General features: G+C 38.3%; 2 protein-coding genes across 2 annotated transcripts; one reads left to right on the top strand and one right to left on the bottom strand.

Moving 5' to 3' along the window:
- Positions 1–1,805: 1,805 nt before the first annotated feature.
- Positions 1,806–6,620, bottom strand: SF3B6 (splicing factor 3b subunit 6). The gene is made up of 4 exons (XM_014070251.2): positions 6,437–6,620; positions 4,715–4,833; positions 3,781–3,919; positions 1,806–2,783 (listed from the first exon to the last, which is right to left on the bottom strand). The coding sequence occupies exons 1-4, from the start codon at positions 6,464–6,466 to the stop codon at positions 2,694–2,696; spliced, it is 378 nt and encodes a 125-aa protein (XP_013925726.1). The 5' UTR covers positions 6,467–6,620; the 3' UTR covers positions 1,806–2,693.
- A 2,443-nt stretch (positions 6,621–9,063) lies between these two features.
- Positions 9,064–24,095, top strand: RNASEH2B (ribonuclease H2 subunit B). Its single transcript, XM_087715169.1, has 11 exons — positions 9,064–9,192; positions 11,218–11,289; positions 11,888–11,995; positions 13,775–13,851; positions 14,141–14,258; positions 16,561–16,625; positions 17,681–17,786; positions 18,068–18,149; positions 19,709–19,751; positions 22,063–22,143; positions 23,697–24,095. The coding sequence occupies exons 1-11, from the start codon at positions 9,105–9,107 to the stop codon at positions 23,802–23,804; spliced, it is 948 nt and encodes a 315-aa protein (XP_087571295.1). The 5' UTR covers positions 9,064–9,104; the 3' UTR covers positions 23,805–24,095.
- Positions 24,096–24,539: the final 444 nt, after the last annotated feature.

Here is a 24,539-nt window from a genome sequence, read left to right as displayed (position 1 = left end):
GAAGGCATCCTGAAAAAAGAATAGTCCCTTTTGCTTCCGGAATCTTCTCCATAAACTGGTTCTTACCTCTTGAATAGAAGTTGGGATGCATTCATTATGTTGAGAAATAAAATGGTTTGGTTTAGCTTAGAAAGAATGCGAAGGAGGGAGGTGGCCTCAAAATTGTGTAATATATGTCTGGTGACTGATTCCTCATGGTACTTCTTAGCACAACTAATATATTTTAACTAATAGACATGGAAGAGGGAAGAGTCAATCGCAGTTGTGAACATAAAAATCTAACTATATTCAAAACGGGTCATTGCTCAGTCTTGATACCCGGAAGCTCTAATTCATCACCACCCAGTTTGAGTATTCAAACATAGCCATTCCCTAAGTATGAGGAGTAGAAACCACTTTCAACTTTTAATCTTAGACTTATTTCTCAAGCTTAGTTTCCTAGAATTTATACCAACTGCATATGCTGTCAAAATTAGACATAAGCTGAGAATCTGGACACTACTCTTTTTAAGACAAACCAAATTAAAATTCACACAAAAGTTGAACTTCTTCAACTTTTGAAGGCAAGCTGTTCCATTAGTTAATTGTCCTCGCTTAAGTTTCTCCTTAATTCCAGGTTGCTTCTATCCTTGATCAGTTTCCATCCATTGTTTTTTGTCCTGCCTTCTGGTGCTTTGGAAAATAAGTTGACCGCCTCTTCTTTGTGGCAGCCCCTCAAATATTGGAATACTGCTATCATGTCACACACACACCCCAGTCCTTCTTTTCTGTAGACTGGCCATACCCAATTCCTGCAGTTTGAGGGCTGTCAAACTCCTGGCCCATGGGGCCTCATGCGTCACACGCTGACCACGCCAACCCCTGGTTTAGCGAAGGGGGGAAAGTCCCAAAATACCATGTGATGACGCCATGAGTTTGACACCCTTGCCATAGACCTTTATATTGTATATTGTATTATATCCATTATATAGATTTAAGGGAACTGTATTTTTTCCATTATTTATATTAAAGGATGACAAAGATGCACTATTTTTAGAAACATAATTTTATGTTTTTTCAAAGTGTTGCTACAAAATCAAGTGAGAAATGTACTGCATTTATACTATGTTAACTCTTTCATATCTTTTAGCTAATCTATTTGTACAGTGATACTAAGCTGCAACAAATCTTGAGTAATCTTATACAGTTAGACATTTGCTTCCCATTTCGTTCTAATTTCACCTCCCCCAGAAAACTAGACCAGAAATAGGATCCTTAAAGCAGACTAATAAAAGGTCAAGTCTCTGGTCTGGTTTCAGAAATTGTAAGTATTTTGGATCCAGCATATCTACAACCAGCGCATGGTATGGAGCAAGATGTATGTTGTAAGGTACAACCACTATTTAGATGTTTCAATCATATCTGAACTTCTCAGGGATATCAAAATGCTGGAAGGGGACTACTCACCACAGCCAACTTGCCACAGGACAATTCATCACAGGATAATTCAAGAGAGGGACAAGTAGAATTGCAGCTTACCCAGCCTTGAGGGCTTCTACTTGAGATGGTTCAAACCTAAAGCTTTTCAGTTTCAACTTTGAAAAAATCTAAGTGAAAACACAGCACACAGCTACAAAAGTCTTTTTTAGAGTGTAAGTAAAGTAGGCCTGGGTATTCATTCAAAGAGCACTACTTTAAGAACAACAACACAAATGTACAAAACTGGGTATGTAGCAAATCATAACACCTGAAACAAATGTAGACTCATTTAGTCAGAATATCACATAACTGTTCTCTTAAAGGCCCAATAAGCTCACTTTATTTAAAAAAAACATTTCTAAAAAATAAAGACATTATACAAGAGTTAACCAAATATTTAACGCTTATTGTATCTGATTGCAAGTGTTATCCTTCACTTGTAAAACAAAAGCAACACAATAACAAAACTGAACATTTCTATACATTTTAGCAAAGAAAATTTGGATTGCATATGTCCGCACAACCTCAAACTCCTTTTGCTTTTTGAAGCAGTTAATGTGATCAAGAAGCTTTATTTTTTTTCAAATGCTGTCAGACTTTTGGTCCAGCACATTGCAATAGAAGAGACACAGAAGTGGATCTCTACAGGTCAGCAATGGAACTCTTAAACAGACAACAGTTCTGAGCCACTTGGGAAATGACAACCTTAAACTGACATTATTGTGTAGTAGTACATACAAGATAAACATCAAGGATTTTTCATTTCTTCACTTCGCTTCCTACAGCACTGAAAAATGTTTACAATCTTTAAAGTACATCACTTTTTTTCAACATATTATGCAAAGACAAATTATGGGCTATACTTTAGGAAGTCAAGTACCAAAATATATTTTAAAATATGTATGCTTCTCCTTTACAAATTAAATATAAGACTGAACCCTCAGAATATTTTACACATTCCACTGATTGTAATGGGTAAAAAGTAGAATGGCTAATTGTGGAAAAATGTTACTCCAATTCCTTAGCTAATTTCAATATTCAAGCGCCAATCATTATCATATAGCAGTGAGTAATCCTTCCAAAGGTGAGAATAATTAAGATGGTTATGTAATCAAACGGGGAACTAAAATTACCCATCCTTCGTATACCAGGTGTCCATATTTAGGGGTGACATTTGGCCCAGAAATACTGATGTTTTTTAAAAATCCAAAATAACCAGTTCTTTAGGAAAAGTTTTATTTTGGTGGATCTGTGTTTATTCCATATTTCTCCTTCAGAAGCTTGAGCTGTTCTTCTTTCTTCTTTGTATCCATTTTTTGGAAGGCCTGTCACAGAACAAAGATAAATATTGAAAGCAACATATTATGAATACAAAAAACATTTAAGCCAATTTCACTTTGGGACTAGATAAACTTGTGCAATTCAGGTTACCTAACATCAAAAATGGTTTGTGATTTAACTACACAATTGGAAATAAGCGAAAATGAGGGTAAGATATTGCATTCTACAATAACAGGCTGGCCTTGTTAACTTGCCCCTCCCCCATTATGTCAGTACTGCTATACAGGAGAGAGATACTTCATGAGTCCTCCTGTATGTCTATTCCTAGGTTTGTGAAATGCTTGTGATACATGGAAGTTTGAGACCACCCATGCACCACAAACCATTAAGCTAGACAGAGTAAACAAGCTGGTAGGTGTTTTCTTTAAGGCTTTTGATTTTTATAAACATCTCTGGAGGTCTATATCCAAAACTGCTGGTAGACTAAACATGACTCTTAAACTTTGCAAAACATTAAAAGAAAAAAGAAAATCTACAGTAAGATTCAAATTTACTCCTCTACCCAAAGGGAGTTAACCCTACAATCTTTGTTCTTTTAAGAGTGAAAGAAATATGAAACTGAGAAGGCTAATGACTACATTTATTTATTCTTAATGCTACTTCCAAGGAGGGAAACTCATATCCAGGATTTATAATCCATAATTAAAATAATCAAAATACAGTAAGTCAAGAAAGCAATAATGCATATATATTGTATATGAACCTTAATACATGAGGTTGATTTTTCATTTTTTTTTAAAGAGATGGTTTTCTTTTGGAAAACTTAGGTGTGGAGCCATTTTTCTTTATATGTTGCAGAATATATGAAAATGTACAAAACTCTTATCTCACTTCTCTAACCAAATCCTTCAGTTTGTTACAGCTAAAATCTCCCTGGTTAGAATATTTGAAAAGGAAATTAAGTGTCCCCATAATATTCTCATCAAAAGGGAAAAAAGATAGCAGAATTAAAGAATTGATATGCTTTAAGAAGATACTTGCCCTGTTTGCATTATAGTACAAAACGACAAGGTATCTGTTGCACACATTGAATCCTGACAGATGATCACAAGCATTTTTGGCATCAAAGATATCTTCATAGACTACATAGGCTGTTCCCCTTGTCTCCGGAGTATTTCCTCTGTAGGATAACAAGTTTAATGTCAGCAAACCAGTATTTTGAATCTTTGAGATGACATTTGTCACTAATACAATTTTTCCTGACACTTCAGCTGATTGTTAAAATCAGTTAACAATGCTATATATGAATTTACATGTGTATAAGACAGGAATAGGCAGGCACTAGGCTTCATATATCCTATCTGCAAATCTCAGATTCTCCCCTCCCCCACCCCAAAATAACAGAGCTAACATTTTCAGAACTTTTTATATTGACCTAGAGGTATTAAGGGATGAAATAAACAGCTTAATATTTGACTAAACCATTCCCTTAACAGGGGGGAAATCCTAAATTGAGGCAGTTTACAAATGGAGTTTTCCACTGTGGTCACATCACAATTTTATTAGCTGTGTCTCTGCAGCCCTAGGCAAGACACAAACTAAAACCTAATCCAAAGCTGAGCAAATTGCTCATCCCTGATTTAAATTCATTTTATTATGCCTTCAACGATGCTACACAATAAATCACAGATACATAATTTCCATCCTATTTTGTCAGATTGGCTGTAATGTAATGTGTTTGCTTTGGCATAGAGTGATAGAGATTAGTTACAGAGCTGGGGAAAGTGTCTATCTTATTAAAGAAGTTCTAAGTAGCTAAGCCAGGTTTAAGAGGTTTATTGCACTCTGGCACTATTGTAGAAACCATTTTATGAAACTGCAATAATTATTTGTTTGCCAACTAAAAAAACTGTTTTGTATAACTACATCAAGTCTAATTCGAAGTTCAGTTTATTCAAATGTACAACAGACTTACACTCTGATTTGCCGAATAGGTCCATATTTTCCAAAAATGTCATACATTTCTTCAGCTGTGATTTTATACGGTAAATTTCTGATATACAAAATTCGGTTGACTTCAGGTGGTAGACGGATCTGTATATAACAAGCATAACTTTTAGCAACATAAACATATATATATATATGTTTTTTTTTCACTATACTTTCAGAGTTCCCAGAATCTGTCTTTTAGAAAATAGAAACAGGCAAATTTCATAAGCTATTACAGATGTAAAAGCTTTGCTGTTCTCTCCCCCTCCTGTTTAATATATGCATAAAGCATTAGATGAGATCTTCTGCATGTTTGGGGTTCAGTATTACAAATAGGTGATGATGCTCAATTATGGCTCTTAACCCTAAACATGAGATGATATACCAGTATTTTTCGGACTATAAGATGCACCGGTGTATAAGACGCACCAGATTTCGAAGAGGTAAGTAAGAAAAAAAAGTTTTTTGTCCTCCCCGGCCCCCAGAAGCACTTTGCAGGCTTCAGCAGGGCTGGGAGACGGAAAAAGCACCCCAGTTTTTCACCAAAACGGGAGCATTTTTCCCTTCCCCCAGCCCTGCTGAAGCATGCAGAGTGCTTCTGGGGGCCGGGGAAGGCAAAAACACCCAACGGCCCGTTTTTCGCCCATTTTTCAAAAAATGGGATGCAGGGGCGGAGCTTTAGGAGGCCAAAAATGGCTTTATTCAGTGTATAAGACGCACCAACATTTCCACGCTCTTTTAGGGGGGGGAAGGGTGCATCTTATACTTCAAAAAATACACATAATATATTCCAATACAAGTTAATTCCTTATATTCTACTACCCACAATAACTGGTTCTAGGTGTCAATAACTGAACTGCAAATGTGGCTGCCAACCACGTGTTACATTGAACTCAGGGTGCTTATTAACACAGTATTACATTCACCTGAGCCCAGTTGATGGCAAGCTGTACAACCAAAGCTGAAGAGAACCACAAGTTTCTCTATTCCCACCCTATCCAAAAAAGCACTTCTCCTTGTGCTATATCCGTCATGGGCATTGGCGATCATGTTGGCAATCCTGTTTTTGTCAACAGCCGCATTAAAAAGTGCTACTGAGTTTCATCCACACCAGTCCCTTAGGTTTTGAAGCCTTGATGTTCTTCTGCCTGGATCTCCTTGCCTTCAATTTTTCCCTGGAGGATTAAGTGAAGTATGCCATATTTTTCTGGGTGTTGCATCACATGTCCAAAATATTCTTTTGCTTTTTAATGGCTTTGATGATTTCCCTTGGCTTTCCCAGGCAGCTTATCACCTCATTTCTTATTTTGTTAAAAGCACGCCTAATTTTAATTGTGTTTATGATGTTATTGGTTGCTGCCTTATGCAGCAATCCTGGGGGACCATGTTCCCACATTCAACACCGGCCATAAGGGCAGGAGAGTTATAGATGCCAACGGCCAATCTACTTATGGGGCGCAGGTCCATTCAGCCCACATCCCCTCCAAAGAAACTCTCGAGAAGGCCGGGACTACAATTCCCATCACACATAACACAGTTGTGGATGACGGGGATATTAGCCCAGATGGGCGGGTACGAAATCGGGAAAGCTGCCGGCTTCCCCGATCACGTTCACGTTTTTTCTTCTTTTCCCAAATGACAAAAGGCAGCAAGTTAAGGGAGGAAAAAAAAAAGGGGGGGCTTCAAAATGGTCGCCCTCCCGACTCACATTCGCGCGTTTCGCCGCTTGCATCGCCATGGCAACGGTCCTCGGATACTTCGGGTTCACCCACCAAAAAAAAAAAAAAAAAAAAAGGAGACCTCGGTAGACGCCGAAACCGCCGAACGCAGAGAAAGTACGCCAAAGCCCCCTGCGTTGCGCTACGCCTCACCCGGAAGAAGATCAGACTTCCGGCTGTTGCACTTTCTTCCTCCGCCCACCTCAAATGGCTACATAGGCGTCCACGCTACCACGATTTCCGGTTCCGATTAACCATCTACTACAGTGTCAGAGTGGGAGGGGTTTTCTGCTTTGTACCTATATTCTTAAACTGGGATACGCGGAGAATTTTTTTTTCCGTAGATGGCTTGGAAAGAATCATGCTTTTTCCGCCACCAGCATTAATCCCCCAATTTGAAGCAGAATTTGGGAGTGGGTCCATTCATTATTTACCTGGCTTTGTGATACGTAAAACAAAAAGAAGTGTATGATCCGTTGCTGCTCAAAAAAGAGTCGTTTCTTTGCTTACCTGAATCAAATATACCAGAGTACAATGAAACAAACGAACGGTTTCAAAGAAAGGCTACATGGATGATCAGCAGATTAGAAATTAAGTCCTTTGAACAAATGTATGTGGAAGCACTTTAAATAATCCGAAAAGTTGTCTCAAAAGAAGAAAATCAAGGTCCATTGTTCCAGAGCGCAGGGCCAAGAATGATGGGTTTATTTTATGGAAAAGCAGATTCTGAATGATATTGGGAGTGACTTCTTTTTTTAATTGTTACTTGTTCTTTTGTTGCTTTTATAATAATGAAAGAGAAACGGGGGGGGGGGACTCCACAAAGATATATGCATTGTCAAATGCACAGATTCTTGCATTGTCAAAGAAAAGGGGAAAACATTTCTTTAAAAAAGGGGAAAATGCAACAAAAAAGGTATATTGTATCATTTTAACGGTAAATAATTACAATTCTATATACAATCCAAGTGTGTGTAATACATTTATATAATTATATTTTATTAACATTGTATTTTGTATAAATACAGTCCCATATTTTATTATATTTGTCCATGTGAAATCTGGGTCTACAGGTAATCTGCTCATAGGTGGCAAATACAATCATGTCTTCAATCAATTGAAGGAAAGGAGCCATACATCTTTCCAATACTGCAATATCAATTTTTTGACTATAGTAAAGGCATAGATAATCCATTTACTTTGTTCAGTTATCAATTTCAATGTAGTTCAAAAAATACCTAAAAAGGTTTCCTTTTGTGCATAATTATATTTATATAATCCAATATTTTCTCCCAAAACTTGGTAAGTAAAAAGACATCACAAAATCCAGAGTTTTAAAGAAAAATGATTTCCATATTAAGTATGATTTTACCTGCTTTTAATATAACTAGTATAAGCCTGATTAAATGCTGGTAATAAAATTCCCTGATCAAACATCTCTTCATATATTTGACAAATTCTTTTTCCCAAATGTTCTATAAATTTTTTATACTATTCAATAGGAAACATGTTTAGTCCTGATGTTTTCACAGATATTAGAAGAGGCTTCTTAACAATAATAGCAGTTCTATGTGTATGTATATGTGTATCATCTATGCACATGTATCATGTATATGTTAAATTTCCATCCAAATCCTTGCTTTTGATAGCAGCATACAACAATAAGGGGGAAAATTGCACTCGTGTGACTTCTTCCTTGAAGTGGCACTAGTTAGGAGCTGAAGTCCTATAATTTAGCCATGAGATGGCAGCAACAGAATTGTTCTTAGGGTGTTTTCAAAAAGCAACTAGCCTTTCTTGTTTTTTTTCTCTTGAAAATGCTTCATCCAAGAAGCTTCTTCAGTTCAGAATTGAAGATTTTGTTACACTTTTGTGTATGGGATACCTCTTAATCTAAACTAATCATCATGCAGGGATGCCTACTTTGGGCTGATCTGCTTAGCCATCCTCTAACATCTAAAATAGCTACTGTAGCTATATTCTTCATTTATTTTTAATGCTCTGTAAAATTCATGGCTGAAGATGAAAATAAAATGTTTCATATAAATAACCTCCATGTGGTCTGAAGAAATGTTCTTTTAGATCTTACAGCCCATCCTTTTTATGATCCAAAGACATTGTGCATTATGGCTCTAAAGCACAGTGATACCAATACCTCAATTTTAATAGTTTTTTTGTGTGTGTTTGTGGTCCATGCATTGTAAAACATTGTAAAATTCATGGCTGAAGATGAAAATAAAATGTTTCATATAAATAACCTCCATGTGGTCTCCACGTGGTCTGAAGAAATGTTCTTTTAGATCTTACAGAGGGCTACCTGTATTTCACAGATGCTTTCAAATCACGTCTATGATTCTTTTTCCCTTTCTTTTCCTTCGTTTTTCATCCAAGCCCACGCCAAAAACATTACAATCCCGATATATTTGTGACAGTTAGGAAGAGCTCAGGGTAGTTGCACTGCAGCCGCAGAGCAGCCGCTTGTACCCTCGGCTTCCCACGCCAGGAAGGCAGCTCCCTGTGGCTGGTTTGCGAGCAGCAGTGAGGATATTTTTCAAACTTGACTCGCAAGCTAAGCGGCGCCCGCGGCTCTAACCCTTAATACCTCTGCGGTTAGTAAGGCAAGAGCGGAGGGAGGCTGCGGCTCTTAACAGACGCGAGATGCCGGGCGGGAAGGCGAAAGCGCCAGCGGCTCGGGCAGAAAAAAGCGGCGCTGGCAGCAGTCGTCAATGGGTGGTGGTTCTCCCAGGTAACGTTGCCCCAGAGCCAGCCCGATCCTGGAGTGTTAAAAGAAGCGGCTCCCTTCCGTGCACGGGGGAGGGCTAATTGCGGACTGCATTCCAGCGATTGAGCTTTTTATTATGTTGCCTGGAAGCAGCGCGGTCGGTGGTTGTGTGGATGGTGCTGGGCTTTGGGTTAGCCTTCCCCGTTTGCGATCTCTTCCTTCCTACGGCCCGACAGCGATCCCAGAAGAGGTTGGCTGGTCCAATGTAAAACGAACCTGTCTTCAGAGTTTTAATTCAATTTCTGGGACTTCTCAGAAGAGCAGGGCAAAAAGCAATGGATGGAAACGAATCAAGGAGAGAAGTAACGTGGAACTAAGGAGAAACTTCCTAACAGTGAGCAGCTTTGCCTTCAGAAAGTGTGGGTGCTTCATCACTGGAGGTTTTTAAGAAGAGACAGGATAGTCACTTGTCTGAAATGATATGGCTTTCCTGCCTGAGCAGGGGGCTGGACTAGAAGACCTCCAAGATCCCTTCCAGCTCTATTCTGATTCTGACTTGATGGGTGCATTTGTATAGGGCATTTTGGCTAAAATGCAGGGGAGATCTGCTATTGCTTCCTCATGGTATATTTTTGTTTTGATTGCCCAGTCCAGGGGTCATCACCCTTTTGGACCTCAGGGACCACTAAATTCATAATTTTAAATCCCATGGACCACTAATATGATTTTAAAAAAAGATAAATAGTATTTATTGCAATGTCAAAAATGCAAATAATTTTTCTGTGGACCATCAAAATTTTCTTGCGAACCACCAGTGGTCCATGGACCACCAGTTGGTGACCGCTGGCCTGGTCGATGCTGTGGTCTCCCATCCAGGCCTGATATTGCTTAGTTTAGAACAGTGTTTCTCGAACTTACTAATTTCTAAGGTGTTTGGACTTCAAATTCCAGAATTCCTTAGCTGGTGTGGAGTTTCATCCAATTGTTTGGTGGGATTTCACTGGTGGCGCAGTGGTTAGGGTGCAGTACTGCAGGCCACTTCAGCTGACTGTTATCTGCAGTTCAGTGGTTCAAATCTCACCGGCTCAAGGTTGACTCAGCCTTCCATCCTTCCAAGGTGGGTGAAATGAGGACCCAGACTGTGGGGGCGATATGCTGACTCTGTAAACCGCTTAGAGAGGGCTGAAAGCCCTATGAAGCGGTATATAAGTCTAACTGCTATTGCTATTGCTACTAAGTGGTTTCTAAGTGTAAAGTAGCAGTGATTGGTGCCCTCTTCCCTTGATTCATCTCTTCCATGCTTAAGCATATGTAGATCAAAGAAGCTTGATCACCCCAGCTTCACACAATTTCCCTGCAAGTTTATGTTCTAGCCAGTTAAACCAGGCACTGAATCCATGGGGTCTCATTTCAACATCAGTCTAGACCAAATTTGGTAACTTTAAGGCAAATGGACTTTAATTCCCAGAACATGCTGGGCTGCGTAGTTCACATATCATAAACTTGCTAAGTTTGAATAACACTGGCTTAGAAACAAAGAAAGAAGGAACCTGATAGCAAGTTTGAAGACCGTCATGCTCCAAATATTGCATATCTTCTATTTTTAATCTGAAATTGTGGCACTGATGTCACCTAATTGAGTAATGAAACATTTGCAAGCAACCAAGCTCAGAGAGACCCCAAAAGGCTCTATGCATTGGTGGGATCCAGGCAAGCCCAGCTGTCTTCTGAATCAGACTACGACATCAGGATAAAGTGAAGTGGCTTGGCCATCTTACTTCCATGCCCATGAACATCAGTGGTTTAGGAAAAGCAACGTCTGGGCTTTTCCTTCCAGCCTTATTTATAAGAAGGCTGCCTTCAAGAGGTAGGGTTCAGCCAATAAACTCTTTTCAAGTTTGAAGAGGGCAAAAGGAAGATTTCTTTGGTTCTTGGGAGAAGAATTTATATCCCTCAGATCTGACTAGTCCTACATTTACAATCATGGTTTTAAAGGTGCTGTTATAATTTATCTATAGGTATCACATTCTAGTATTCTCCCTTTTTCAGAAACTGCAACAGATCTCCCAAAGAAGCCGGGCGCTGGACCTTTGTTTACAAGGCTTCCACATCCAAATACAGGCAAGGCCCACACTGTAGAATATTACTTGCTTAACACCATCTGATCTATTTTATTTCCATGTGTAGTCATAGTCTTGTCCTCCTAATGGTTACTATTATCACTTTGTCAGCTGAAACTTTAAAAGCTGACATGCTATGGTATACACACTCAATTGTTGTTTGATTATTTAATAGTGGAATAGTATGAATCATTTCCTCCGAGGTGGAGGTGGCGCAGTGGTTAAATGCAGCACTGCAGGCTACTTCAGCTGACTGCAGTTCAGCAGTTCGGCTGTTCAAATCTCACCGGCTCAAGGTTGACTCAGCCTTCCATCCTTCCGAGGTGGGTAAAATGAGAACCCGGATTGTTGTTGGGGGCAATATGCTGACTCTGTAAACTGCTTAGATAGGCTGAAAGCCCTATGAAGCGGTATATAAGTCTAACTGCTATTGCTATTTTAGCCTTTTGTACATTTGTTAACTTTTCTTTTGCTTACAACTCATACATACTTACATGTTTTTCTGTAAAATTACTATTTTATTTATTTTAAGTCAGATGAGCCTCGGAAAAATATTGCACAGCAAAACCATAATGTGATACTGGTTTCTTTCTTAACAGGACAAGCTGCCCTTTATTTATTTGGTAGTGATGCACGCCAGATATTTGAAATAAAAGCTTTTCATGAAGAATACCGGTCATGGTTTATTAGTCAAGAAGTTCAGCATGGTAAGTGGAAAGGCAAGGCTGGGGAATCTGGCTTTCTGGATGCATTGTCATTGATGAGAGAGGCTGGGAGTTGTAGTTTAATGTAACATTCCCGGAGTTCCGTATACTCTCCACTTCTCGTGCAATTCCTTGAGTCTCAATTGCACTTCTTAAAATATTTTCTCTACCTTGAAGTTATTCATATTACAACTTCTTATTTCTTCCACCCCTTATAGAAGTAGCAATTGGGATGTTCCAACAAATTTGCATTTATTTCATTGAATCATCACGACTTGTATCAAATGTTAAGATGGTCTCTTTGCAGTGATTTGAAGGTATCACTATCCACCTCTGGATTTGGTGTAATCTTTATGTCTGGTAGGGGAGGAAGAAGCCAGGTTTTTTGATGTCCCTTTTCCTCCATGTTTTCGTTTTGGTCGTGTTTTGAGAAAATGTTGAGGTCAGAGAAGGGATTACACTTTACCTTTTTCAGCGATCCATTTTCTCTGGTAGCACCTGGGAGAGAGATATTGACTTTTTTCCTTAAATCTCATTTCCCTTGAGGTTAGATAGTCAGAAGATAGAATTATGGCCTTATTTGTTACTCTGTATTGGGCAAGTTATTCTACTTAGACTCAGGTCTTGGGTGGGATGGGGTGAATAAATCAAGTTATTCATCCATCATCTCAATTTTTTAAAACACCAAGTGGAAAATTACTATGACCAAATAGGGCAATTCTGGAGAAATTTTTAGCAGACTATACTTAACCTGAATCACAATATCCAATTTATTTCTTCTCACTTTGAGTCACATGAGATTCAGTTTTGCCCTGCAGGTAAAAAAAATTACTAATATAGCAGTTATTTTAACAAAAATATAGAGGTTTTTATGAAATTTGGGTAGGGTGCTATGGACACTTCAAATTTGATTTAAAAAATGGCTCAGAGCAGGTTTGAGCCATGGCCTGCAACTCTTTAAACCAGCTGCATCTTATCCTGGTTTGCATGATGTTCTTAGAAAGGTAATACATTTTGAAACTGTATTTGATGTAGCATAGCAGATAGTCCTATTATTTTTATTCTCCTGTATGTATCTTGTATATGTGTGGAAACCAACAGATATTTGTAATTTGGGTGTACAACATATTTCCTATTTATAATATACTTACCCTTTTAAAAACTTTAAAGTCTAAATTTAAATTGTCAAGAATAGATTGTAGGTCTTTCACTTTGCTGCTGAATCCTACTTACCACCTATAAAGCGCTCCATGGTAGTGGATCTGGCTATCTGAGAGACCGCCTTCTGCCAATTACCTCCCTGCGTCCCATCAGATCGCACAGGGTAGGCCTCCTCCGAATTCCATCCGCCAGTCAGTGCCGACTGGCGACTACGCGGAGGAGAGCCTTCTCAGCTGCAGCTCCGACGCTATGGAACAACCTCCCCATGGAGATCCGCACCCTCACCACAGTCCAGGCCTTCCGCACGGCCCTCAAGATCTGGCTATCCCGTCAGGCCTGGGGATAGGATTTTACTCTCACCCCGCCCGAATGTTGAATGAATGTTGTGTTTTATGGTTAATTTTTTTTTTTACTCACGTTTTTCTTTTATGTCTTGTCTTGCACTCCCTTCCCTCATTGTTGTAAGCCGCCCTGAGTCCCCTCAGGGAAAAGGGCGGCCTATAAATGTTCAATAAATACCTATAAATGTTCAATAAAAATCATTGTCCCTAACTTATATGGAAGCAGTCTGGATTGTGGATAGAGTTCCTTTTAGAATAATATTTATTTTTCCACCTTCAGATGGACGTCTATTTTTTGCTACACCAATGGACCCTTTGTTTCTTGTGCTTTTTTACCTCATGAAAGCAGAGAAAGAGGTAGGCAGCTAAAATATTTCAGAAAGATGACGTTACATTATGTAACTCTGCCCCCCTCCCCGCAAAATATCCATCATTTCTAAATGTCTCAAGAACCATTTCGGTAATTATATTTAATTCTCTACTGCTTTCTTATGTATTAGAACATTTGGCTCAGCAGTAAGATAATCTTATTTGGGGGAAAAAACCTTCCATTAAACTTTTTGGGAGCCATGTTTTCTTTTAAGAATTATTTGAATTAATACTTTTTTTTTTTTTTAAACTGATTGTTCCTCTGCCTCACCCTCAGCAGGGAAAGTTTCAGCCACTGGATCAGGTTTTGGTGGATGAAGAGTTTTCTTCCAGCATACAATTGCTACATTGCACAAGTACTTCACAGTCAATTCACCACATAGCTGAGCAAAAAGGTACCGAAGAAGCAAAAATATTATTAATTAATGTAGACCTGCAAACTTTAGCCACTGCTTAGGTTAGGCCAGTTGACATAGCCAGCTGTTTTAGGAGCCTCCCACAAACCATCCATGCAGGAGCAAAAGAAATGAGATAGAATAAATCTAGTGTCCTGTGTGAATCCAAAGTGATCCCTAAATAAGAAACTACTGAGGTTGTTGACCTAGAGTTTATATCCAGGTTTCTGTCACTTGAAGTGCTACTAGAGAGAGTTCTATTTGAATAGTCCTCCTGGTCGGGTAGAGCCAATACTCTCCTAATTCCCCTAACCCTAATTCATAATTCCATCTCCTATGCTGGGGCGGGAAGGGCTTAAAGGATTCCAGGTAGTCCTTGTTTAGCAACCACAGTTGGGATCAGCAACTCAGTCATTAAGCAAAGTGGTCACTAAGTAAAACTGACTGATCTTACTTCAGCTTTCCTTTGCTTTACAACCTCCGAAGGTTGTGAACGCAAAAATGGGTTGCAAAGTTACTTTTTCTTTTTTTAATATATATATATATATATATATATATATATATATATATATATATATATATATATATATATATATATATATATATATATATATATATATATATATATATATATATATATATATATATATATATATATATTTTTTTTAAAGTCACAACCCCTGGTATGCCCAAATATGGGAGGAAAGTCACACTTCCACTCTCTGTCTTCGGCTCGTCACAAGAGACCATCCAGACAGAAACCCAATATTTTTTACTGTTGCCTTTTTGTTATATTTGTTATATTTATGCTTTATTTATTTATCAGCATAAATATAACATATATATATATTCATTTTCATAGCATATAACCATGTGTATACTATTACATAGCCAACATTGTATTGTCTTACTAAATGTTTGCATCAATTCATCTTACCATCAACTCCCAAAAACAATTATGGGCTCTTCTGCTCTCCATACGCCATATTTGTACCTTATCCATCACTTTCTTCTCCCTCTCCTCCCCCACCCTACCTCCTTTCTTTTGAAAAAGTTACTTTTTCATCACTGTCATAACTGCGAACTATGAGGACTACCTGTATAAGAATTAGGGAATAGGGCAGGGCATCTGGTAGTTTTTGTAGGCAGTCTGCAAAAATAGTTGCCTGTCCAGTGCTCTACTAAATAAGAAGTTTCTATGGACGAAAGGAGTTCATCTATTTTTAGGAGGCAACTTCAAGATCCAGACCATGCTATTCATATTTCTAGAAATGTTCTCTATAAATATATAAGCATTTGCTCTAACTGTATGTACCGTATTTTTGGAGTATAAGACGCATCCTTTTCCCTCAAGAGGGTGAAAATCTGGGTGTGTCTTATACACTGAATACAGTATATTTTGCCTCCCAAAACCCCGCCCCCTTTGCAAAATGACCGTGCATAGCCTTTAGGAGGCTTCCAGAGTGCTCCTGGTGGCTGCGGAGGGCAAAAATGAGCGAAAAACGGACCGTTTTTTGCTCATTTTTGCCACCCCAGTCCCCAGAAGCACTCTATAAGCCTCCTAAAGGCTATGCACACCCTTTTTTTAAACAAAAAAACAGGCCCGTTTTCACGAAAAATGGGCATTTTGGGGAGGTATGCAGAGTGAAAAAACTATTTTTTTAATTTGCCTCTTCAAAATCTTGGTGCATCTTATACTCCGGTGTGTCTTATACTCCAAAAAATATGGTAATAAAAAGAGGTATCAAACTCAGTGCCAGAGCCCCTGCAAGATTGTAAAAACGTGGCTCTGAATCTCTTAAGCAGTGTTTCTCAAACTTGGCAACACTGAGGTGTGCAGACTTCAACTCCCAGAATTCTCTAGCTAGAATGTCTTGTTGAGGAATTTTGGGAGTTGAAATCCACACGTCTTAATGTTGCCAAGTTTGAGAAATACTGCTCTACAGGGCTGCTACCAGTTGTAGTGAAATGTCCTGGTTCCCTCAACTCTCATCATTCCTGCCCACTATTAACACAACTATTCTGAGGATACTGGAAATTGTAATACAACACAGCAGAAAGGCACTATTCACAAAAGAAAAGTGTTTTAGGTAACACTGAGATAAATTGACTAGACTATGGTTTGGATTTAGTATTAATTAAGTGTGTGTATATTCAAGGTGTGTATTCATCACCTCCAAAATATTCAGTGATGTTGATAAACTTCTCCAGATACTGAAATACATGTGTAGTTTGTCTCAATTCCATTAATGCACAGACTAAATATATTTTCATTATTTCTCTTCTTTCTCTTTATTCTCAGAAATAAGTGGTAAGAAATTTTTTAGATACAGTGAGAAGAAAACACTGACATGGTTAAATAAAAAGGTATATTTTTCTCTACCACCCATTTTAATATTAAGTATAGCATTTCTTTTTTTAATGACGTGTCGATTGCATAATACAATGTATTGAAATATAAAGAAAATATGTAATAGTTATAACTGGAAAACACAATAATGTAAACAATTGATTTTAAAATTGATATTTTCTCTCTTTGTGTAGAGAAAATGCTAGCCATTTCATATATGGTTTTTATTTGACTGCAGTTCTTGACTGAGGGCTGATCTTGCTTCTTGGGACTTATTTTTTTGTCTTTCAAAAAGTTCTAACTTAGCATTAGACTGTATATTTATAAAATATGATACCAAGGACTCGGATCCACATGTCATCAGTTTCAGAGTTTTATAGTTGTTTCAATATTGGTGACTTTAGGGAATCTGAAAAAAATGGTAAAGCTTTTTAGAACACAATGATTGAATTAAATTGGACAGAATGCCCCATAGTAATTTCAGTAAATATTTACAAATACATCCACTTTTTAATCTATAACATAATATATTATTTAGTTCAATTTAGTAATAGTCTAAAAAGCAACAGGCATGAGTCCTGTAACACAACTCTTACTTTTTTTTAAAAAAAAAAAGTTTTTTGTACAATTTCAGGAGAGCAGTTGCAAAGAAATGGCTGATATTAGCATAATTGTGCTAGCTTTATTCTTCCTACCATGGTTTGGTTACTATGGAACAATGTTTGTTACATTAGGGGAAAATGATTTCGATATTGCAACTTAACAATGTGCATTAATCACTTACCTAAATGTTTATTTATTTGAGTTCTACAGCTACCTTTCTTAATGCAGTGATTCTAATAGTAATGTGTACTAAGAGTACAATTCTTCATAATCTTCTGCTGTACAACTTTAATAGGAATATTTTATTCTTTAGAAAAATCTCATTGCCTGAACAGATACCATTTTGATAAATGTCTATGCTTCCTATCCCTATGACAAATATGACATTTGCTATGAAAAAAAAATAATGGATTTCAGTGTGTGGCTTCAAACTTTGATTATGGTGATACTATTTTGTGGCTTTTGCTAGGTTAACCAACTGGTGAAAGTATTGAAAGAAAATAACATACCTGTTGGTGGAAAAGTACAGGCTGCTACATTTATCAGCAACAATCAGGCCAACAGTGGCACAGAAGGTAAGGTAATTTGTTGAAGAAAGCTTTTTAAAGTAAAATATACTGCTTTGCCTTCATGGACTTTGATTTGTGAAACTTATTTTGGGGTTTTACTTCTCCTTTTAATCATTGCCAGAAAGGGACCCTAGCAAAATCATTTGTGTTTTGGTTTGTTTGTTTTTCCAAAACTAGGAGGAGCTGATAAAGGGGGCGTGTGTGAATAGAATTAGCACATTTGGGACCCAAGGCTGCTAAATAAGATAGGTGAATAACATGCAATATCTATTTCATTTATTTTTCAGAAGATTATATTTGTTATGCTCATGGCTTAATATCAGAGTATATTCCTGAACAGCTAAGTGCATCATTAGCTAATTATTTAAGGTGAGAATTTAATTTTTTTCAAACTGCTTCAAAGAAGAATTTCCTTGACATGCTTCCATTGACTAATACTGGTTTGAAAAACGTGCTTAAGTAGTGTAGTGGAGCCCGCCCCTATTTCCCTGCCAGCTGCTTTTCTTGCCCACTTTCCCAAGTTAGGAGTATACTGTTCAGTGAAGCAAATTGTGTTAAACAGGACTTCATAGAATGGTGGGGATATTCCCCAAAGTAGCAGAAACCTGATTTCTGAAGATCCTTGTTAGACCCCAAAACCAGGAACGACATACGGTGATTCTTCCAAGCACAGTTATTTATTGTTCCACACCTGTAGACAGAATCTTGCTGAAGTGAAACACTATGCTAACTACCTTCAAGCATATGCTCTAAGAACTATGTCTTCATCTCTTATTCCTATGCAGTGCATCCCCTACCTCCTAGAGATTCTATATTCTATCACAATTCCAGAGGGCAGTTGTATAGGAAAGAAGGGGTACCCCAGTGTGTGTGTGTGTGTGTGTGTGTGTGTGTGTGTGTGTGTGTGTGTGTGTGTTTTAGTCCATGTTTTGTCTTTGCTACCTTTTAATCTTTGGGATAAGGTTCACATGCTTGAAGTATCCAGTGCACTGATGCACTAAATACATAGTGAAGACTTTGAAAAATATAGCCATATAGCTGAAAAATGGTTCTCAAATAATGCTCTTAACATTTGATTTCACTAAGATGAGTTAGTAAGTGTATAAAAATATATTTGCCCAGTTAGGTAGCTGACCATAGCTGATCTTGAAAAAGCTTTAGTTCGGTCAAATCTAGTTAATACTTAGAAGATGGAAGACGGTCAGAAAATATCACGATTGGAATATTGGTGGGGAAACTTTTTTGTTTGTTTGTTTAAGTTTATTTATAGGCCGCCCTTTTCCCTGAGGGGACTCAGGGCGGCTTACAACTTATATAGGAAGGGGAAACATACAATGACATATAGGACAATACATAATTAAAAGAATAGAGCAACATTCATCATTCGGGCGGGGATGGATTATAATCTTTAACCCCAGGCCTGACGGGATAGCCAGGTCTTGAGGGCTGTGCGGAAGGTCTGGAGGATGGTGAGGGTACGAATCTCCACGGGGAGATCGTTCCAAAGGGTCGGAGCTGCTACTAAAAAGACTCTCCTCCGCGTAGTTGCCAGTCGACACTGACTGGCAGATGGAACTCGGAGGAGGCCCAATCTATGCGATCTAATGGGTTGCGAGGAGGTAATTGGCAGGAGGCGGTCTCTCAAGAAACATCTTGGTAGTAGGCAATGGCAAATCATTTCTGTATTGCTGTACTGTTAAAAAAACCATTAGGACATGTCCATAAAGTCACCAGGAGTTGAACTTGACTCAAGGAAAACTTCACAGTCTTTAACATTTTGTTTAATTGTTGATGAATGCGTTATAATTCTGTAAATTAATTTCTGTGGAAAACTCACAGCAGAATTCATAATCACATGATTAGGTAAAACAAATGTGCTGAGATAATCTGATAGCTCTAGAGTTTAACTTGATCTTTCTGTCTTCCAGACTTCCACAAGTTACAGATCTTCCCACAGAGCCAGCATCAAAGGTAAGGACTTCTTAAGACAGGCCGCTTCTCAAAACTTACAACTCTGTGACATTCAGAGGTGCTTGGATTCCAAATCCTTGTGCTCCATTTCTGTGGCCATTGGTCAGAAATGGTGGTAATCATAATCTAGTAATATTTGAGAAAACCCTATTTAGATCTGCCCTTGGTTTAGATCAGTGGTGGGTTTCAAAAATTGTTCGAACCTACTCTGTGGGTGTGGCCTCCTTTGTGGGAGTTGCTTGCCGCCCATGTGACCGGATGGGAGTGACTTGCCGCCCATGTGACCGGATATGAAGATGCCGATGACACTTGTCAGAACCACCTTAAATTACCTCACACACAGCACTGGCATGCATAAGAATATGATGTATACTTGTTTTTTAAAAGGCATCTTTGGTTTGCGTTAAAACAACTTCAACACACGCATGTTCTGATTGCACCACAAACGCAGTAGTCATCCTTACCTTTCACAGAGGCACTGAGTTTTATAAATATGAGCATGATAGTGTAGAATAATCATAGTGGTGGGTTTCAAAAAATTTTGGAACCTCTTCTGTAGGTGTGGCCTGCTTTCCGGGTCCACTGGTGGAACCTCTTCTAACCGGTTCGGTAGATTTGACGAACCGGTTCTACCAAATAGGTGCGAACTGGTAGGAACCCACCTCTGGTTTAGATGCTGCTCACTGATTTTACAGCAGGACTGGAAAAAAAAATCCAGGCTATAAAAGAATTACTTTGAATTCATTGAAGTGGAAGATAATTCTTGAAATATTTATTACCTTTGTTATAAAAAGATTTTGCTTTTTCAAGCATATAGGTAACATCAAGTTAGTTATGCAAGCTGCTTCATCAGGCAGCAGTGAGCTTTTCAGCTGCTGGGCATCCTTGTGTAAAAATACACTTTAAAGCAGGGGTCTCCAACCTCGGCAACTTTAAGACTTGAGGACTTCAATTCTCAGAATTCCTCAGCCAATTTGCTGGCTGAGGAATTCTGGAAGTTGAAGTCCACAAGTCTTAAAGTTGCCAAGGTTGGAGACCCCTGCTTTAAACAGTAGGTTCAGTCTTACCCTGACATCTGATATGAGCTCATTATGAAAATGCTAAAGCCTTAGGAGAATTAAGCAAGAATAAAACCTGAATTATTTAAAAAAACTTTTTATTGTATCTCATGGAACTCAAGCTGACCCCTAATAATATGAGTGTTCAAGAAATGAAGAATATGTTTTGTTTTGAACTCAAGCCAAAGTTGCACCCAGAAGTTCAGCCAATCTATGTAGGATTGGCTAAGGATTAGAAGAAGCAAAACTCTGAAGTAATTTAAATATTCTGTGATTGTGTGAAAATAAAACCGTATTAGATAATTCAGCTATTAGAAACAATAGGATTCAGAAAATGCAGAATCCTGAACAACCACCTGATGGCATTAAAGAGGTAATTTTCAATTACAGCAGCTAAAATGTAACACCTGGAACAATGGAGTTTCTGTCCATATCGGAATAGAAGATCTAAAACATGGAATTCATGAACAAAACAACTGAAAGTTTGTCTTGGACAAACTGTTTTGCATATTTTTTGGCTACGCAGATATGTATTTTCAGGTGGCAATGTAGTACGCAGTCCCAAATTCCAATTGTGTCATTTCATGACTGTCTCATTTGGGTTTTTTATTTTTGACAAATGTGAGAAGGATAGCAGCACTTTCAAAATCCACACCTCAGCTTAAGATTTACTAATTAATCATCAAAGATTCGATCATACAGTGATACTTCATATTTCCCTATGGTGTATGCAGGGATGGGCTTCAAAAATTTAGTAAGGGGTTCTCTGCCCGGTTGCTGAGTGGGCATGGCCATGGTGGGTGAGGCCTAGTCGGCCTCCTGCACCATGACAGGGGGTATTTGCCCTCCCCGGGCTTTAAAGGCTTTTCTTGAGCCTCCGGGAGGGCGAAAACGGCTTCCCCAGGCTCCAGAGGCCCTCTGGAAGCTGGAAACAGGCCTGTTTCTGGCCTTCCTGAATTTGCGGTACACCCTAACCCTCTCCGAGCCTCCATGCGCGCCCTGCACTTATCTGCATCCAAAACGGGCTGCGTGGGGGACTCCTGGAAGGGGCGGGGTGGGCCAGGAGTGGCATTTGGGGGTTCTCCAAACTGCCCAGAATCTTAGTTAGAGGTTCTCGCGAACCCCTGCAAACCCCCAGCAGCCCACCCCTGGATGTATGTCTACGTTTATTCCATAAAGTCTGGACATTTTTAACTGAAGTCCACAAGCCCAACATGTGATTTATGACACAAATCACTCTTTTAACATTATAGAAAAGGAAACTGACAGATGGTCCCGTGGAAGCTGAGGAGGATTATACTAAATTCAATACTGGTGATCTGAAAAACAAAAAGGTATGTATTTCTGTGTTTTCTTTCCTCATATTTTGTCTAATAGTAAGATGGTCATTTTTTTAAAAAAAAGGGGAGGGAAACAGGACAACTATTTAAGCAAGTGCGAGCTATAAGACATCAATAGAATTCTGCATTTCAGAATAGTGTAGACAGATTAACTGTCAAAGCAGCAAGATAAAATATTAGGAAGAGTGGGGAGAGAAAATTAAAACTACTACTTTTTAAAGAGCTGATTTAAAAAAATAAAAGCATGGTTTCTGGAGGTTTAAATTACTTTTCTACAGGATTCACTTTTATCACACAAAACCATAATGCCGTTTGCTTGGTTTTTGGCTCAGTGTGGTATCTGAGCACTGCTGGAGGGTAAATGTTGCCTTAATGCGATGTGCACAGTACATTGCAACAGTGGCATTAATATATTCAGTGTTTTTCCTAATGGTGCCAGGTTTTAATTCTGCAAGCATCTTAAAAGGGTTATTTTTGGAAAGTGCAGCTCAGTACAATGTTTCCCACAGAGATCAGCGGGGCTTGGAATATTCTTGTGATACCGATTTAGTATAAAACCAGAATGTCACATAAAAGTACCAGTAGAGGACATGAAAAGTAGCACAGAAACTGAAAGCGCTGGTTAGACGGCCCACTTAATCTGGTCTCCTACCAAGCCAATGAACTGAGAATTGCAAAGAAGTGATTGATTCCTGATAAGCCAGATTTCCTATGCCTGTGGCTGCTTTGATATGCATAATAGTTGGTGTTAGTAGCCTCTCATTCATGTTGTCTGCTTGACAACATGTCTGCGAAGTATCAGTGTAAATCTGTTTTTAAAAATTGTGTGGATTAGAATAGTATTTTGTTGGGAGGGCTGGAAATAGGTTCATTCTTAGGAATGCTAGAGAATTACAAGTTCAAATTTTAGCTATATGTGTAGCCAAAGATTTGGCTAGCTAAAATCAGTGGAGACAATAAAATCATCTTCTTGCTAGCTTGCTCAGGTCTCATAACTATCCAAGTCTGTCAGGGTTCCAAATAGCATCCAAAAGATGCAGCCAACTTTTCTTTTGGATCTTTGGCATGCCAGTCTATCTATCCAAGTTTACTATTGCCTTGGTGAGGTATTTCCTCTGATAAGTATTTTGATTCAGTTTAGTCACCATAAGTGCTGACTAACAAATTAATAAATCAAGATTGAAGTAGAAATTTTATTCTGATGTTTATGTCAGGCTTTGTTTCATGATTATCAAAATCATACCAACAGTGTTAAATATTATATATCGATCTTTTCAGGAGGTCACATGGTTTAGGAAGAACATGCTTGTATTTGATTTTTTTTTCCACAGTGTAATCTGAAAAAGGATGTTTTTACACGAATTTGCTTCTCAGATCGTTTACTGATTTTTAAAAAATCTTTAGTTAATTCTTTGGGATTGGCGTGATTTTTATAATGACCCTCTGAATAAAATGTGTGAGGGATTCTGGGCAATTACCATTTGAGTCCTGTATGTGAAAAGAATTGAATCCTAAACTTTGTGCTGATGTTTTCTTCTTACTTTCAGGCAAGCAGTAAAATGTCATCTGCACAAAAAGCTTTAGCGAAAGTTGACAAGAGCGGCATGAAAACAATGTCTTCTTTCTTCAGACCAAAAACTACCACACCAAAATGAAGGGAGGCGGGTGCTGTTTGGTTTAGTAATTATCTTGGTTTTTTTTAATGAAACTCAAACTCCTTATAGCTTTCTTTCTTCTTCAATTTTCCCCTATTAAGGCATAAGTAGAAACCTACGATGCTGATATGAATGTAATCAAAGTTATTTTTTTGTTTGTATTAGGAAAACTAGGCCCAGTCATTTGCTACAGATAGAAATCTGTCTTTATATCATGATTACTGAAAAGTCACAGTATAATGCAAAGCATGCATTCATCTCTGAATAAATTTGCACTTCTTGTTTTTTAAATTGTTGATGTTTTTTGGCTGAGGGAAATCTTACGTGTGTCTTCTTTGTATTTTAAAAACTGATTGGGTATTATTATTGTTGACTGTTTTTTTCCCCACACTAGTGACCAGGGTGATCAGAGTCTTTGCTTACCAACTTAAATGATGAATGAATTGAGGTATTGTTTTATAAACTGGGAGAATTTTAAAGATATTGTTTTAAAGAGAAGCTGAATCTATCTATCTATCTACTATATTCTATTTTAGTCTAGTCTAGTCTAACCTAGTCTAGTCTAGTCTAGTGGGGGTAAGACCTCGGGGTGTGTGTTCTGCTAAGATACAGCCTGTTGTGCCTTACAATTGCTTCTACCATACTGCCATAAAATGGCTTCTACTGTACAGCGCAGTGGAGTCGCCGTGGTAACGGCTTCATGGTACTCCACAGGGGGGGGTCCTTCTGGTAAGG

This window comes from Thamnophis sirtalis, unplaced genomic scaffold (genome assembly GCF_051295495.1).
Source record: "Thamnophis sirtalis isolate CommonGarterSnake01/CBP01778 unplaced genomic scaffold, rThaSir2_p1.2 scaffold_5, whole genome shotgun sequence".
Lineage (NCBI taxonomy): Eukaryota > Metazoa > Chordata > Lepidosauria > Squamata > Natricidae > Thamnophis > Thamnophis sirtalis.
This window is presented reverse-complemented; position numbering and strand designations above follow the sequence as displayed.